The 17363-nt window shown below is 44.0% G+C and overlaps 1 protein-coding gene across 2 annotated transcripts in view; it reads right to left on the reverse strand.

The window, feature by feature from the left end:
- Positions 1-972: 972 nt before the first annotated feature.
- Positions 973-17363, reverse strand: part of SNX6 (sorting nexin 6) — a 49200-nt gene continuing 32809 nt past the window's right edge. The window contains exons 10-14 of one of the 2 annotated variants that reach the window (XM_070588041.1): positions 16174-16213; positions 12316-12402; positions 6856-7015; positions 6683-6768; positions 973-1620 (exon numbers count right to left, since the gene is read on the reverse strand). In XM_070588041.1, coding sequence (XP_070444142.1) covers positions 1567-1620; positions 6683-6768; positions 6856-7015; positions 12316-12402; positions 16174-16213 — 427 coding nt within the window. In that variant the 3' untranslated portion in view covers positions 973-1566. Of the gene's footprint in view, positions 1621-4767; positions 5759-6682; positions 6769-6855; positions 7016-12315; positions 12403-16173; positions 16214-17363 lie in introns of those variants that run through there. The other variant, XM_070588050.1, reaches the window with a different exon arrangement.

Raw genomic sequence — 17363 nt, forward strand, 5'->3', positions numbered from 1 at the left:
CCACCTGCCGGAAGCCGCCAGGGCAGCGCGGAGGGACTGCCCCCGAACCCAGGAGCATGGGCTCTCCATCCCACGTCCGCCCCCTCGGGGCGTCCCATGGGCGTGTTTTCACCGGTGAAGGTCACGCGAAGGACAAAACACACCAGCGAAAAGGACAATCAGCCTTCCAACAGCATCGGGAGCGTCAGTTCAAGAGGGAAACGGGCACCAGCGCCCCAGCGGGCCCGAGAGCACCCACGGGGAAGGCCTGGCCGTGTGACGGCGCCGTGACGCCCAGACCAGGCTCCTTCAGAACGGCCGCGGAGACGTACACACACCCGGAACCCGCCGAGGGCCGACCAACCCAAGTGCCTGTGGTTTCCAAGTGGGCGAAAAGTTAGAAAAAGACAGTGGTGAAATCCCACCGCTAATTTAGTTGTCGACCAGGAACGGCATAACGTTCCCTCACCTTACAAAGGCCAGGAATACTTGGAACGCAACTACTGACGATCGGTGTCCTTTTCGCACCCTCGCTTTCACTCCAACTATTCTAATTCCGCCCTCCGCCCCACCCCTCACCCCCCCCCCCCCCCCATAAGCGCCGTCCCCGGAAGCAGACCTCCTTCTCTCTCCACCCCAGCGTCTACACTGGCACACAGCTACCAAGTGGCTCGGCGGCAGCTGTCGCACGGCGGATCGGCCGGGCTCGGGATGGAATCCGGCAAACCGGCACAGACCGCCTCTCCGCTCCTGCGTGCTAGAAAGCGCTGTTCTCACCGCCTCCGCCCAGTCCCATCTTCCGTGAAGAGCTCAGAGGACGCAGGGAAGCGGTTCATCCTTCCGTCCAGGGACTGGCGGACTCGGTTCCACGGGCCACTTTTAAAAGGAAGGAGGAGGGAGACACACGCGGACCCGCGCGGTGAAGCCCGGCGCAGGAGCGGATCTCCCAGGGCCCCTCCGAGCGCACGGGGTACAAGGAGCACAGCGGCGGGAGGCGGCGCTGTCATCACTGTTTATTGACAAGAGTCGGTTTAGTCTACAAGTTTAAGGCAAACATACTAACGCATTTGCTGTTCTTCAGAAGTCATACTTATAAAGAGTACATAAAGTCTGTCCCCAAACTTCTAAGAAATGTTCATAATTAAAAATAAGTCTGATTAAGATGCTTTCCAGGATACATGAGTGGTACTAAGGTGGTACACACTGCTTGTTGAAGACAAAATTCAAAGAAAGGCAACGGCCATCTTTATCTTGTTGGAACAATGCGTTTCGAAAGGGTTAAACTTCAGAAATTACGTAAAGGCAAACCAGACTGGCGGCAAAGGAACACTACTCAGGAAAGAAACACAGTTAGAGAGGCTACTGCGAAAGAGGCTGAACTGCGGGCTCCGAGGCGGCGGCGCCCGGGGAGCGCCCCCCTCCCCCCCGCAGCCGCCCGGCCCCCCGCGTCCCTCGGAGGGAAGGAGCCGGGACGCCCTGCCGGCTGGCGCCTGGATTCCAGTGAGCGGGAAAGGCCTAAGGTCATCGAGGAAACGAAACGACGTCTGGAGGAAGGCAGCCCTTTGTGACCGGAAGGTGGAGCGCGGCTTATGTGTCTCCGTTCAACACCGCCAGGCAGTTCTGCAGCAGCTGGAGGTTGCCCTAAACCGGAGGGGAGACGGCGTTAGGACGTGCAGACACCGGAGACGCGGCGAAAACGCACAGCGTCAGAAATCACAGAGCTGTACATCTGCTAAGATAAATTTAATATATACAAATGAGGGTTTGAGGACCTAAAGTTATACAGTGTGTTTCGTGGACGGTATTTTCCACATACCAGAGTCTTCTGTCAGTTTCCATCTAGAGCAATAGTAATGTTTCGAATCATTTATGTCCTAATGAGGGATCAAAGATGCCCTTTGTGTCCAACTGAAACTAGTAAACATCTTCTGAGTTCCTATCCCCTTTCTTTAGCCATTAGAATATCCATCAGCATAGGTTTATAGTTTTTATAAAAACTGTAAGGTTACGGACAATTCTATAAATTCTATAAAATTCACAGCCCTGAACCCATTTGTAAATCACATCAACTGGCATCCAAATTTAGAGACACGTGTAAAGACGAACGTAAGTATAGTCAGCTTACGTTACTCTATCAATGAGGGTGAAGGAAAACCTCCTCCTTAGAGTAGAAAGTCAACTAAAATGTATAAAGAACGATGGAATTAGAAAACGACCACTGGGCAACCAACGTGATAACTGCTTCGGGCAAAAAGTCATGAACGGATGCTAAAAACAGTTTGTGGCTGAAATGCCAACACTGTAGCCGTTGGCTACGTGCAGCTATATACAATTTGAATTTCCGTTCGTTGAAATTAAATAAAAACTCAGTTCCTCAGTCGCACTACCCACATTTCAAGCGTCCGATAGCCACACGTGGCTGGTGGCCACCACCCTGGAGTGCTGACCGGCGATCTCCATCTTTGCACCAAGGTCTATGGGACAGTGCTGGCGGAGTGACGGGGTATCTCCACAGTCCCAAGTGTCTCCCCACAGGACACGGCTTAGTTCCAAAGCGTAAAATAGTAACTTTGCCACTGAGAGACCTGCACACATCACTTTAACCAAACGATCAAAGGGAGCCCTTGCCAGTAAGGCAAGGAAGTGACAGCACGTGCCTCCTGATACGCCGGGGCGAGGAGGTGTGAGCATCGCCTCCGTGGTGTTCCTGCCAAAAGTGCGTGACCCAAACCCAATACTCAGACCCCAGAGGAGGGCAGTCTATGGGCCCCTGCTCCTAACAGCGTCCAGGGTTATGAAGGAGGAAGACTCAGGAACTCTCCCCGATTAAAGAAGTCTAAGAAGACACGTGCGCTGAATGCAACACGTTATCTTGAATTTCCTTTTGCCGTGAAAGACATTCCTGGGACAACGGGTGGAGTGTGGAGACAGGTCTGTGGATCAGACAACAGCATTGTATCAATATTAATTTCCTGATCTTTACAACCGTACTGAGTGTTTAAGAGAATTACTTGTTTTTAGGAAATTCACACTGACGTGTTTAAGAGGGAAGAGGCATCTGTCTGCAACTCACTCAGATGGTTTAAGACAAACCACAGTGTGCGTGGGTGTGTGTGCGTGGGTGTGTGTGGGGAGAGAAAGGGAGGGAGAAGGACACGCAGATGTGCTAACACGCACACCGGGGGAATCTGGGTGAAGGGCATCCGGGAATTCTTTGTACTTTGCTTACAACTTTTCTGAAGCCTGCAACGAAGTGAAAATAAACACTTCCACATTTTAGGTGTTCAGGTTCCTGTCAGTTTTTGCCAGTGTGACAACAGGACTCTGACGAACGACTTTGAGCCTGCCCGAATTTGTGAAATTATCTGCTTACAGGCGTGCTCCTCAAGCAGGACCGCCGAGTCCTCAGACGCGCACGCGGCGCGGGACACCCTGCAGCCCCTCCAGGAGGGCGCGCCCTCGCCCCTTCCCAGCAGGGCGCTCACCGCGCACCCTCGGCGTCGGCGACGGACAGTTTTTTACTGCCCTTAGCTTACGTTTTATCCTTCCCCAATAAAGACGCTGACTCTGTTTTGAAGGACACAAAAGGGACCTAACCACCGAGTTTTCACCAGATTTCACTGATGTGGCAAGACATTTCCCAGTTGGAACAAATGAAATCCAAAGTGGTTTCAAACCATCTTGCTCTAAGTTTAACCAACAGCCAGTCCTTTGGGAATCACTTATGTGGATTCTGGGACCAAAATGGGACTTTGTTCAGATTTACAAATCAGTAAGAAATCTGAGGGGGGCCCGGCGCCTTGGCCTAGCGGTTAAGTCCCGAGCGCTCTGCTTCCGCAGCCCCGGTTCAGTTCCCAGGCACAGACCTACACCACTCACCAGCGGCCATGCTGTGGCCACGACCCACACACAAAAGAGAGGAAGACTGGCACAGATGTGAGCTCAGGGCGAATATTCTTCAGCAAAAAAAAAGAAAAAAGAAAGAAAGAAAGAAAGAAAGAAAAGAAATCTTAGACATAGAACAGAGTTTCTCAACCTCAGCACTCTTGACAGTTTGGGCTGTATGATCCTTTCTTGTGGACGTTGTCCTGAGCATTGTAGGATGTTTACCAGGATCCCTGGCCTCTACCCGCTACCTACCAGTAGTAACCCACCCACCCCGTGGTTGCGACGGGTCTCCCGAGAGGCAAAATCGCCTCCAGCTGAGAGCCCCTGGCCTAGAAGAGCTACCAGAAATTTGAACACAGGGAACACATTTCAGAAAGGACTGGAAAAAGGATAGAATCCGGGAATCAGAGGCTGACGTCAATCTATAATAGGGTCAGCAAACGTTTTCTGTAAAGGGCTGAACAGTAAACATTTTAGTCTTTGAGAGACATTTGGTCTCTGTCTCAGCTACTCAACTCCGCTGTAGGAGCGAGAAAGCAATCAGAGACAGCAGAAATGAATGAGCTTGGCTGTATTCCATCAAACTTTATTTATAGATTAAATCCGGATTTCATATCATTATCACATCACGAAATATTATTCTTTTGCTTTTCTTGTAACCTTTTAAAACTATGAACACCATTCCTGGCTCACGGGCTGTACAAAAGCGTTTAGGCCGTGGTCTGCCAAGCTCTCACTGGTCTCTAACAAAATCCTTGACAGTTTACAACCTCTTTCAAAAGAACAAAAACAGTGGACATTAGAAATCAACACCGGCTCGGTAAGAATAAATCGTGCCGAGCTTATCCAAAGATTTTCTTTTGACAGGTTGTTAGACCAGGAAGTCAGACAACACATATCTTGACTTTAATGAGGAATTTAATACTTCTTACAGCCTTCGGGGATAAAATGCAAACGTAATGGTTGACGATAGGAGAAATAGGTGAATTCCTAACTATCTAAGTAACTATAACCAAAGAATATTAATTAATAAGTTAATACCAGTTAGGATAGAAAGAAAGGACGGGAACTAAAACTTTAGCCTTTTTTGGTGCCACGCACTCGACAACTAGATTAACAGTGTCGATTCCTTTGGAACTTAGAAGAGGACATGAAAGAGAAGTCATATAAATTACAAACGTCCATCACTTGGAAGGAAATCACTGGTAAAATAGTCAAATACTCTATGGCCGAATCGAAGTCTCCAAAAGAACTAACTCTATGTGCTGGGCGGAAACCAGCAAGCTAAAACGTAAGAGATGCAAATGTGGCTTGCAATTACATTTTAAAAATCAGATGCTCAGTAAATGAAGAAGTTCTGGAGACCTATTGCACAGCAGTGTGAATATACTTAACGCTACTGAAGTGGACGTTTAAAAGTGGTCACGATGGTAAATTTTGCGTTATGTGTTTTACAACAAAAATGAAAAAAAATTACTAAAAAAAAAATTAAACACACAACTACAGGTTGGCGGTTGAAGAACTGAATTATAAGAAGCAGCAGCAAAATGGCGTGGTTATAAGCCACATGAAGCTGGTGCAATACGGCAGTTAAAAATCCCTCGTCCTCTGCATACAGAACACGTTGTGGGAAGAAACGTGCGGGACGATCAGCGCGCGCACGGGAAGGCGTTTCCATTTCCAGGGCAACATTTCAAAGAGCAATGACAGGAGGGTAATAATATTATGAACAGCTTGTTGAGGTGTATGGGATGAAAAATGTTTAGCCCAAGGATGTCTAGCCTGCGGGGGAGAGGCTGTATCGAGAACGTACAGTAGTCAGATGTCTCAAGGCTGAACCGTAAGCCAAGGAAGCCAAGGTCTCTCTCCTACTTTAGGTGACAAAACTGACCTGTTGGTCAAAGTTACGCAGTAGATTTGTATTCATTAGAGAGTGCCCCAGAAATCTTACTAGTTTTAAGCTTTAAGAACTTGATAAGTGTAAATGCTATGAACCTATCGAAAAATAACATTTAAAAGTTGACTTAAAATTTTTAAATATGTATTTATAGTTCTGGGAATTTTGAATACATCTTTACTTTTCAGTCCCTCCGACTGGTGATAGCAAATGTTACATTTCTGAGGGTTTTTTTTTTTTCTTTTAAGATTTTATTTTTCCTTTTTCTCCCAAAGCCCCCCTGTCCATAGCTGTATATTTTAGTTGTGGGTCTCTCTAGTTGTGGCACGTGGGACGCCGCCTCAGCATGGCCTGACGAGCGGTGCCGTGTCCGCTCCCAGGATCCGAACCAGCGAAACCCTGGGCCACAGCTTGGAGCGCGCGAACTCAACCACTCGGCCACGGGGCCGGCCCCAGGGATTTTTTAAAAAGGAAGATCTATTTCTTTTCAACAACTAGTCAAAAACGGATACTGGTTTCCATACTAGGTACTAGAGTTGCAGAGCTGACCGTCAGAGACATTACAGATACTGTTCTTGTGTGAATTAGGGGATCTTTAAAATCCCTCTCCATTCTAAGGTTCTCTATTTTAAAAGTTACTATACGTCTGGGCCAAGCTTTATCTTTATATTAACTACAAGAAAGGGCTTAAGTAGAAGTACACAATACCGTAAAAATCCCTGGAAGAAGGACATTCATTTACTAAAACCAAATATTTTGAAGCAGTGAAATAATCTTGAAAAACGTCACTCCAATTCAGGAGCAGTTCTTACAGGACCCCTGCAGACGGAAACTGCCGCTAAAGGATTATCATCAATTTCCCGACTCGTTTCTAAATCCTAAGTCGCTCAACTCATTCAGTCTTGACTATGACCATACCTTTGCATGCTTCAGTTCTAACTCTGCCAGTTCCACTAAATTTTTTCTGAAGGCGGCAACTCTTCTTGTCTTAAAATCTATAAGTTCTGTGAACAAAGGAGATTAGGATTAACTATTTACTTGACACAATAGTCTAAAGCACGCTTTTTGATCAAAGGTTAACACAACAGTACCTTGTTTTGCAGATTCCGATATTTTTTCAAATTTCTGACAACATAATTGTTGGGACGTTTCAGCCTGCAGAACATCTTTATTTTTCGCTCTGGCTTTATCCAGTGCTTTATTAGCATTTTCATAATCCACTAGCGACCTAGATCTTCGATAGAGCAGGTCCTGTAAAACAGACCTTCACAGTAACATGCGCCGCGTGTTTCTAGAGCTCGCACTCAATCACCACCGCTCCCGCCATCAGCAGAGCTAACGCTTACACAGGGACCACCGCGTGCCGGGCCCTCTTCTCAACAGAGTTTCATATCAGCTTTACTGAGAGATCATCCACATACCACGTGACTCACTCATTCAAAGAACAATCCAACGGTTTTTATTATGCCCACAGAGTTGTGTAACCATCACTCCAATCAACTTTAGAACATCTTTGTCCCCCTAAAAGAGACCCCATATGCGTTGGCAGCCACTCTCCATTTCCTCCCACACCCCCCAGCCCTGGACAACCACTAATCCGCTCTCTGTCTACAAGATTTGCCTACTCGGGACATTTCATTAAAAAATGGAATCACATAATTCGTGGCCTGTTGTGTTTGGCTTTTTTCACTTAGCATCAACTTTCAAGTTTACCCATATTCATTCCTTTTTATTGCTGAGGAACGTTTCGTTGTATGGACGTACCACAATGATTCATCCATTCATCAGCTGACAGACATTTGGTTTCTTTCCAGTTTTTGCCCAGTATGAATGATGAGGTTATGAACATTTGTGTACAAATTTTCTGTTTTTTTGTGGGGTTTTTAAAAGATTTTATCTTTTTCCTTTTTCTCCCAAAGCCCCCCCGGGACACAGCTGTGTATTTTTTAGTGGTGGGTCCTTCTAGTTGTGGCATGTGGGATGCCGCCTGAGCATGACTTGATGAGCGGTGCCATGTCCAGGCCCAGGATTCGAACTGGCGAAACCCTGGGTCACCGAAGCAGAGTGCATGAACTTAACCACTCGGCCATGGGGCCAGCCCTGTGAACAAGTTTTTGTGTGGACATGTTTTCATCTCTCATTACTTAGGAGTGGAATCGCTGGGTCACCTGATAACTTTATGTGGAACTTTTTGAGAAACTGCCAGACTGTTTTCCAAAGTGGGTGCACCATTTTACATTCCCACCAACACCGTACGAGGGTTCCAATTCCTCTACATCCTCGTCAACACTTCTGATCTGTCTTTTTGATGAAAGCCACCCACGGGGGGTGAAGTCATGTCTCACTGTGGTCTTGAGTTGCACTTCCCTGATGGCTAATGATGTTGAGCATCTTTTTACGTTTTCGTTGGCCTTTTGTATACCTTCTTTGGAGAGATGTTTAGCAAGTCCTCTGTCCCTTTTTGAATTGGGCTATTTGTCTTTTCATTGATTTAAAGAGTTCTTTATATATTTTGAATACCAGTTGCTTATTAGTGACTTCCATGATTTGCAAATATTTTATCCTAGTCTGTGGGTTGTCTTTTCACTTTTCTTGAGAGTGTCCTTTGACACACAAAAGTTTTCAATTTTAAGAGAGTCCAATTCATTATCGTTTCTTTGGTTGCTGTGCTTCTGGTGTCACATGTAAGAAACCAGCACCTAACTGAAGGTCATGAAGGTTTGTGTTCATGTTTTCTCCTGAAAATGTTATAGTTTTAGCTCTTACATTTAAGTCTTTGATCCATTTTGAGTGAATTTTGATACACGGTATGAGGAAGGGGCCAACTTTATTCTTCCTCATAGGACTATTCAGCCGTCCCAATACCATTTGTGGAAAAGTCTATTCTCTCCCCCACTAAATTGTCTTAGCACCTCTGTCAATCATCAGTTGATTGTCCCAGCAAACTAGGAACACCAGAAACTTCCTCATCTTGATAAAGAACATCTACAAAACACCTACGGTGACATCATACTCCAAGGTGAGAAACTAGAAGCTGTGGAATGGTGCAAGGTTGTGCCACCTCACCACTCCTTCTCAACCACGTCCTGAAAGTCCTGCCTGATGCCATCAGAAAAGGAAATAAGAAATAAAACTTTGTTCACAGATGACACGACTGTTCATGTAGAGATCTGAAAGAATCAACAAAGAAATTCACGGAACTAACAAATGAATACAGGAGGGTTGTAGGACACAACATTAATACACAAAAGTCAAGTGCTTTCTAACACACCAGGAACGAACAAGTGGAATATGAAAGTAAAAATATACTACCATTTCCATTAGCACCCCAGAAAATGAAACACTTAAGTATTAATATAACAAGATAACGTGCAAAATCTATATGAGGAAAACTACAAAACTCTGAGAAAAGAGATCGAAACAAAAGAAATGAAGAGATATTCCATGTTCATGGATAGGGAGACCAATGTTGTCAAAATCAGTTCTTTTCAAGTTGATCTACAGATTCCACATAATCCCAATCAAAATCTCAGCAAGTTATTTTGTAGCTAACAACAAACTGATTCTAAAGTTTATGGGGAGCTGGCCCGGTGGTGCAGTGGTTAAGTGCGCATGTTCCACTTCGGCGGCCCAGGGTTCGCCGGTTCAGATCCCGGGTGGGGACGTGGCACCACTTGGCAAGCCATGCTGTGGCAGGAGTCCCACATAGAAAGTAGAGGAAGACGGGCACGGATGTTAGCTCAGGGCCAGTCTTCCTCAGCGAAAAGAGGAGTATTGGCAGCAGTTAGCTCAGGGCTGATCGTCCTCAAAAAATAAAAAAATAAATAAAAAATAAAGTGTATGCAGAGAAGCAAAAGGCACAGAACAACCAACACAATATTGAAGGAGAAGAGCCAAGTCAGAGAACGAACACTATCTGCTTGACCCCTTTCTATAAAGTGACAGTAATCCAGACAGTGTGGTACTGGTGAGAGAACAGATACATCAACAGAACAGAACAGAACAGAAAGCCCAGAACTAGACCCACACAAATACAGTCAACTGATCTTTGACAAATGAGAAAAGGCAATACAATGGAGAAAAGACAGTCTTTTAAAAAAATGGTGCTAGGAAAATTGGACATCCACGTGCAAAGAAATGAATTTATACACAGACCTTACACCCTTCAAAAAAGTTTCCTCAAAATGGACCACAGACCTAAATGTAAAATGCAAAAGTATAAAACCCCTGGAAGATAACTTAGGAGAAAATCCAGATGACCTTGGGTTTGATAATGACTTTTTAGATACAACAGCAAAGACACGATGTATGAATGAAATAATTGATAACACAGACTTCATTAAAACGAAAAATTTCGGCTCTGCAAAAGACACTATCAAGAGAATGAGAAGACAAGCCATAGACCAAGAAATAATATTTACAAAAGACATATCTGATAAAGGACTGCTATCCAAAATATACAAAGAACTCTTAAAACTCAACAATAGCAAAATAAGTGACCCAATTTTTAACAGACACCTCACCAAAGAGGATATAGAGATGGCAAATCAGTGTGTGAAAAGATGCTCCAACCTCTTATGTCATCAGGGAAATGCAAATTAGAACAACAATGAGATACCCCTACACGCCTGTTAGAATGGCCAGAAACTACAATAACGGTAACACGAAATGCTGGTGAGGATGTGAAGGAAGAGGCACTGTCACTCATTGACGGTGGGTATGCAAGACGGTACAGACACTGGAAGGCAGTCTGGCAGAAGTAAACATACTCTTACGTATGACCCAGCAATTGTGCTCCTTGGTATTTACTCAAAGGAGATGAAAAGTTATGTTCACACAAAAGCCTGCACATGGATGTTTCTAGCAGCTTTATTCACAAATGCCAAAACTTGGAAGATGTCCTAGGTGGTCTGATAAACAAACTGTGATACATCCAGACCTTGGAATAATATTCAGTGCTAAAAAGAAATGAGCCATTAAGCCATGAAAAGACACAGAGGAAACTTAGATGCATATTGCTAAGCCAATAAAGCCAATCTGAAAAGGCCCAACTGGATGACTTTCTGGAAAACGCAAAACTATGGAGACAACAAAAAAAATCAACAGGGGTTAGCGGCAAGGAGGATGAAGAGATGGGGCATAGAGGACTTCTGTGGCCGTGAAACTACTCTGTATGATGGTTTGAATGCTGGACAGTCATTACACATTGGTCCAAATGCACAGAACATACAACACCAAGAGTGAACTCCAGTGTGAACTATGGTCTTTATTGCTTGGCTTCTTTCACTTGGCAAAAATTATTTTGCGATTCACCCATGTTGCTCAGTGATGTTTAGTTCTTTCCTTTTCACTGCCGAGGAGCATTCCATCGTCTGGATATGCCACAACTTGTTTATCCACTCACCTGTTGGTGGACATTTGGGTTGTCGCCAGTTTTCAGCTATTACAAATAAAGCTGCTGTAAACGTCTGTGGGGACACGTGCTTTCAAATATCTAGGACTGGAATGACCAGACCATAGGGTAGATGTACATTCAATTCTTTAAGAAACTGCAAAACTTTTCAAAGTATCGTATCATATTCCCACTGACAGTGTGTGAAAGTTCCAGTTGCTATAATTTTTGTCAGAATGTTGTCATTTTAGTCATTCTGATTAAGACGTATAGTGATACTTCATTTTAGTTTTGATTCTTGCAATTAAATGTCAGTTCTATCTTGCAGTTACTAGAAAGTCTGGATTAACCTTTAGGCCATGTTCTAAAAAGTTCTCTACTAACAACTATAGACCATAGTAAAATAATGAATTTAAAGTCTTCAAAAGCGAACAATTCATTTGATCCCAGACCATCCGATGTAAATAGTTCATAAGACACGATGCGATCTAAAGTGATTTGCTGTGGACAGTGTGTCTGCAAGCACTCAAGGTCCTCTAGAGGAGTGAAGAGGGTTACTGGTAACTTGACAAGGAACGAACGAGTGGGATTCAAAGCACCACTGATCCAACGAGAACTTTCTGTACAATAACTCAATTCATAAATTAACACTGAATTTGGCACATCTGAGCCGCCAAGTTTTCAGTGCTTTTTAGATGATTTTGTTAGACCTTTTTTTGGTTAGTAAGAGTTTTAGTTTTGCACACGGACAGACCTCCAAAAGCAAACTTGAGTTGCCTTAAAATAAAACAAATCTTTGATTTATGGCTCTCTTACCCTCAGTAGAGGAGTTACCAAGACCAAATTAGGAATCCTTTAGCTATACTACTGTTATTCGGGCATATCTGCAGGTACTGTACCTGAATAAATATACCAAATTCATTAAAACAAAAAAGTTCCACTCTAGTGTATCAGAAGTTTCTAGAGGAACTTTTATGTGGGGTTATGTGGGGTTCCCTGACCTACAATTGCTAAAAGGAGAAACAGAAAATTCACATTTGAAAATATAATTTTAAATCGAGAGAGAAATCATCTTTAACAATCTGAAGTCTAACAACCTCTAAGAGATCGCGTTTTGTCAAAGAGTCCATTTTAAATGACAAATGAACGATAAAGTTACCTTAGCCGCTTGAGATTCTCTTAAGTAATATTTTAAAAGGTCAGAAAGTTTGAGGTCCTCATCAGCAGACACTCGTGCTTCTATTTTCTGAAGAAGGAGAAAAATTCAGCATTGAGTCAGCACTTACATTCTACACTCAGTGTTTTCTTTCTTAATTACTCTAAAAACAGTTATAAATACCTACAGTATCCATTCCTATTTAATCTAGGTTTTCTTCCCTTCTCCTTTACTAGCCTGTTCCTTTTCTTTGTAACTCTGAGAAAAAGTGAACAGAAAAAAGAAGACGAGATCAAAGGAGATTTGCGAACGGATGGAAGGACTCTCTATTTGACTCAAGTTCTTGGCTGTAAGGAGTTTCAATATCGATAACCTTTCAGCTTCACTTATATTTTCTCTCTTCGTTTCAACAATTGATATGTACACGTGATTCTAAAGTCACAGAGGCTGGCAATGGTAGACTAGGTAATGCAAACCAATCCTCCTGCTGAGCACAACCAGAAAACAGAGTCAAAACATTAGCAAAATGTGTCTGAAGACACTGAAGAGTGACAGACACATGGGGTTAGTCTGAGCTGGGATGACACGGGAAGCAGCCATGTCAGACAAAAAAGGTGAGAACTCTTCCTTCAGCCTGGAGAGAGAGGATAGAGCAGATGTATTACATCAAGCAAATACGACATGGGGACCTTGTGTGGATCCTGATTCAAACAACTGCCACAGGAAAAAGCCACTTATGAGACAACTGGGAACATCTGCATACTGGATATCTGATGACATTAAGGGAAATCATTGATAATTGTATTGGCTGTATTAAAGTTAGGTCTTTTTTCATTCCTTCTTCTCCCCAAAGCCCCCCAGTACATAGTTGTATACTGTAGTTGTGAGTGCCTCTGGTTGTGGTATGTGGGACGCCGCCTCAGCACGACCTGTCGAGCGGTGCCATGTCTGCGCCCAAGATCCGAATCTGCGAAACCCTGGGCCGCCAAAGTGGAGCTTGTGAACTTAACCACTGTGCCATGGGGCCGGCCCCTAAAATTAACTCTTATCTGAACAAAAAGAGAGATGGGGCCGGCCCCGTGGCTGAATGGTTAAATTTGTGCGCTCTGCTTCGGCAGCCCAGGGTTTCGCTGGTTCAGATCCCGGGTATGGACATGGCAACGCTTGTCAAGTCACGCGGCGGCAGGCGTCACTCATATAAAGTAGAGGAAGATCGGCACGGATGTTAGCTCAGGGCCAGTCTTCCTCAGCAAAAAAAGAGGAGTATTGGCAGCAGATGTTAGCTCACGGCTAACCTTCCTCAAACAAAAGAAAGAAAGAAAGAATTGTACCTACATATGACAACATGGATCAATTTTATGTACATAATGTTGAGGGAATGGAATGACACATAGAAAGAATACATACTGTATTTATGTGAAATCTGAAAACAAAGCTAATCTCTGCTGTTAGAAGCTAGGCCAGTGGTTACCCTTGCAGGAGGGGGTGACTCAAAGGCAGCTGAAGGAGGCAGGGCATCTGGCTGCTGGTAATATTCTATTTCTTGATCTGGGTGTTCATGACATGGGTGTGTTGAATGTGTAAAATTTCACTGAGCTGTACACGACTGCTATGCGCTCTTTCCTATATATAGAATACACTTCAATAAAACGTTAGAAAAACTTGAAGCTTCTTGAAAAATATGATTAATGGAGAAATAAACCTACGGAACTTCTTAACCTAACAGATAAGAGCACAGACACAAAGTATATTCAAAATTGATGTAGAGAAATTTCGATAACATGCTAGACAGATGTTGGGTGCTTTGAACTATGGCTCCCCTTCTTCCCTGAGAAGGAGGGTACGTGTCCCCTCCTCCTGAATCTGGGCTCTAAGGCTGCTTGACCAGTACAGAAGTGATGCTGTGCAAGTGCCCAGGCCCAGGCCTTAGGAAACGAGCAGCTTGCACTTCCCGGCTTTTGGGATGCTCCCTTTTGGAAGCCAGCCAGCATGCTGTGAGGAAGCTTAAGCAGCTCCGTGGAAAAGCCACATCTACGTCTTACAGTCACCAGCCCTAGCAGAAGTCCCAGCTGACGGCCAGTATCAAGTCCCAGACATAGGTGCCTTCAGACAATTCCGGCCCCCAGCCTTCACGTGTCCTCTGTCGAGGCCCCAGACATCAAGGAGCAGTCAAGCCCTCTCTGCTGTGCCCTTTCTGAACTCCTGACCCCCAAACCCATTAGCAGAGTAAAATGGCGGTTGTTTCAAGCTACTGATTCTAGGATGGTTTGTTACATGCAATAATAACCAGAACAACATGCAAACACCAAAGCCAATACGGGCCGTGTGGCTATGGAAATGTGCCACCCAGATCTCCTTCAAGAGAAACTGCAGGCTGCACGGACACAGTTCATCGAAAGCCTGACTGCAGTCTCCCTGGATCCAGAACCAGGTTCTTATGAAGGTTCCCTCCATCCTCCCCTCCTGGCCTCGGTGCCAATGTCACACAGCCAATGACGGAGCACAGGGGTAGCAGTGCCGGCCCACTCTTGCCTGGTGCAGAATTCCTCTCACGGGTGACTGTGGCTCAGGGACTCCCATCTGACCTGGACAAAACTTTCTGAAAACTGCACCAAAGTCGGAAACTCTTCCTACCCAGCCCTCCTTCCTCTGCGCTCTCCTTTCACAGGGGTAGACCTGCACTGTGCCTGAAGGCTCTTCCCGTCTACTCCTGCTCCTTCCCCTCTTTCTCCATAAATCTCTTGTACTCTAATCCCACCTCAACATCTGCTTCTGAAAGAATTGACTCATAAGGCTATTTTGTGATAGATCCCTCGTCTCTTGATGCAAAAGCACAGAAAAACAATGATACCTTCCCAGAAAATGCTCATTGAATAAACATCAAAGGCAGAACAAAGGGCTATATGGACCCTGGTATAACAAGAGTGAGGTATTTAAGGACTTTTTCCTTTGTGAGAGAACTTCTCCTTTCTTTCTTTCTTTCGTTTTTTTTTTTTTTTTTTTGCTGAGGAAGATTTGCCCTGAGCTAACATCCATGCCAATCTTTCTCTATTTTTGAGTATGTGGGCTGCCAGCACAGCATGGCCACTAACAGAGTGGTGCCGGTCCATGCCCGGGAACTGGGCCCAGGCCACTGAAGCGGAGCATGCTCAACTTAACCACTAGGCCACCGTGGCTGGCACCGAACACCTCCTTTTCCTTTATTTATCTCCACCACATCACTCAATTGACAAGGTCATGCCGAAATCAGCTTTCTGCAATGGACTAGCCACCACCACTCTCAGCTAAGCACCACTAAGCATCTAATAAACATTTTCACTATTCTATCAACTGATCAAAAATGTTAAATATTATTATATTATTGTACCTAAGACCAATCCCTGAAAACCAAGACTATGCTAATATTAAATTATTACTACTGTGAATGAAACCTCCTGCAGTTGTACACTTGCCTCATATTGATACAACTCACTTTCTTTCTTTCTTTCTTTTTTTTACACAATTCAGTTTTAAACCAGTCTTTCACGGGAAATCAAAAGCAATACAGTCTTGGTAAAATTATAATGAATCTAAGACTTCCTTCGGGCTTACAAAGTCGCAGAAAAGCACAATTCTTCATAAAAATAAACCCAGTGTCCGTAATTAACGTGTTTTCTGATCAAAAATGTGAACTTTTGCACAAACACCAAAAGGCCGTAACAAAAATCCAATTTCCTGAGCAACTCGAAATGTTCAAGTCTAAATGTGTCCCTTCATCCTGAAGTGCAACGCGTCTTCCTCAGTAAAGTTAAACACAGCCACAAGGTGAACACGACTGGACGCAGAGGTCTACGCTCCCAAAGGGCAATTAATGGTACTTACTCTTGTTTTATCAAACAGTTCTGAAACTTTGAGAAAAAACCTGGAAAGGAAAAATACTTCATCAGAAGCTACCTCTGAAAGAATTTTCCATCTCAAATGTTCAGAGAAGGTGCCCCCAAACCACATTGCTAATGGACATTCTCGTCTCATTACGAGATCGGATGGTCTTGTTCACTGCAGATGACATTCAGCTCCACAAAAATCTCTCCACCTCCACCCAGGGGACAGATGCTTGAAATCTGCTGTTACGGAAAATCTTCTCATTTCAAGAGGACAGTCTAAGCCATACATTAAACTTCACAATTTGTCCTGATATTCTTTAGCAATGTGCCACATAAAACTAAATAAAGCGTACACCTTCAACATTATCACAGAAGCACAGAAGGGTCACATCCAAAGAGACGAAAGGCTGATTTAAAAGGAAAACACTGCAGCCGGGACAGTTCTTGAAGTTATTTGAATGCTATGTTTTAAACATTTTCAGATAGAGCTGCTTTGTTTTGGAAAACAAAGAAATGGATGACCAGTCTCTGTCTCAGAATTCACTTTCACTTTTAACTAAACAGCCTCTCTGTCAAATGCTGGCACCAAGTAAAAAATATCCCAACGCCAAACTGTTAAAGGATATTCTGTAAAAACCTGTAATTATAGATGACATTATAATTGGATTCGGGCAAATACTTTGAAAGCAAAAGCACAATCTGATGAACTCTGCTTTATTGAAAAGAACTTGCTTTGACAGGTTTATGTCAGATAACACGTGGCAAGGTTGACTTGTTTCCTCTAATCAAATTCTTAACAACTAACTCTTCGGGAAGGTAGCCTGTTAATTAGTGTAAGCGATGGTACCTTGCTCTGCAGAAAAACTTGGATCTTCTCTGTCTACTGAGACAGGATAGACTAGACAAAAGTTCAGGATGTGGTCTGGAGACAGACATGGACTATGAAAATAGTTTTCCCACTTAAAAACGTTTTACAAATATGTTTGAATTATTTTTCAATGAAGAGCTGAGTTTAAACAATATTATGGGAGCAACTAAAATGAACTACAGTTAGACTAAAATTAAAGTGGAAAACTAGCATAAAGTAAGCAAAGGACAGCTGTGTAAGCAAACTTCTAGAGAGCTTTTCTACACTGACGTGCCACCACCTTCCCATCCGGCTGCCCCTAGGACGCTCTAACACTCACT

Source organism: Equus przewalskii, chromosome 1, assembly GCF_037783145.1.
Source record: "Equus przewalskii isolate Varuska chromosome 1, EquPr2, whole genome shotgun sequence".
NCBI classification, from domain to species: domain Eukaryota; kingdom Metazoa; phylum Chordata; class Mammalia; order Perissodactyla; family Equidae; genus Equus; species Equus przewalskii.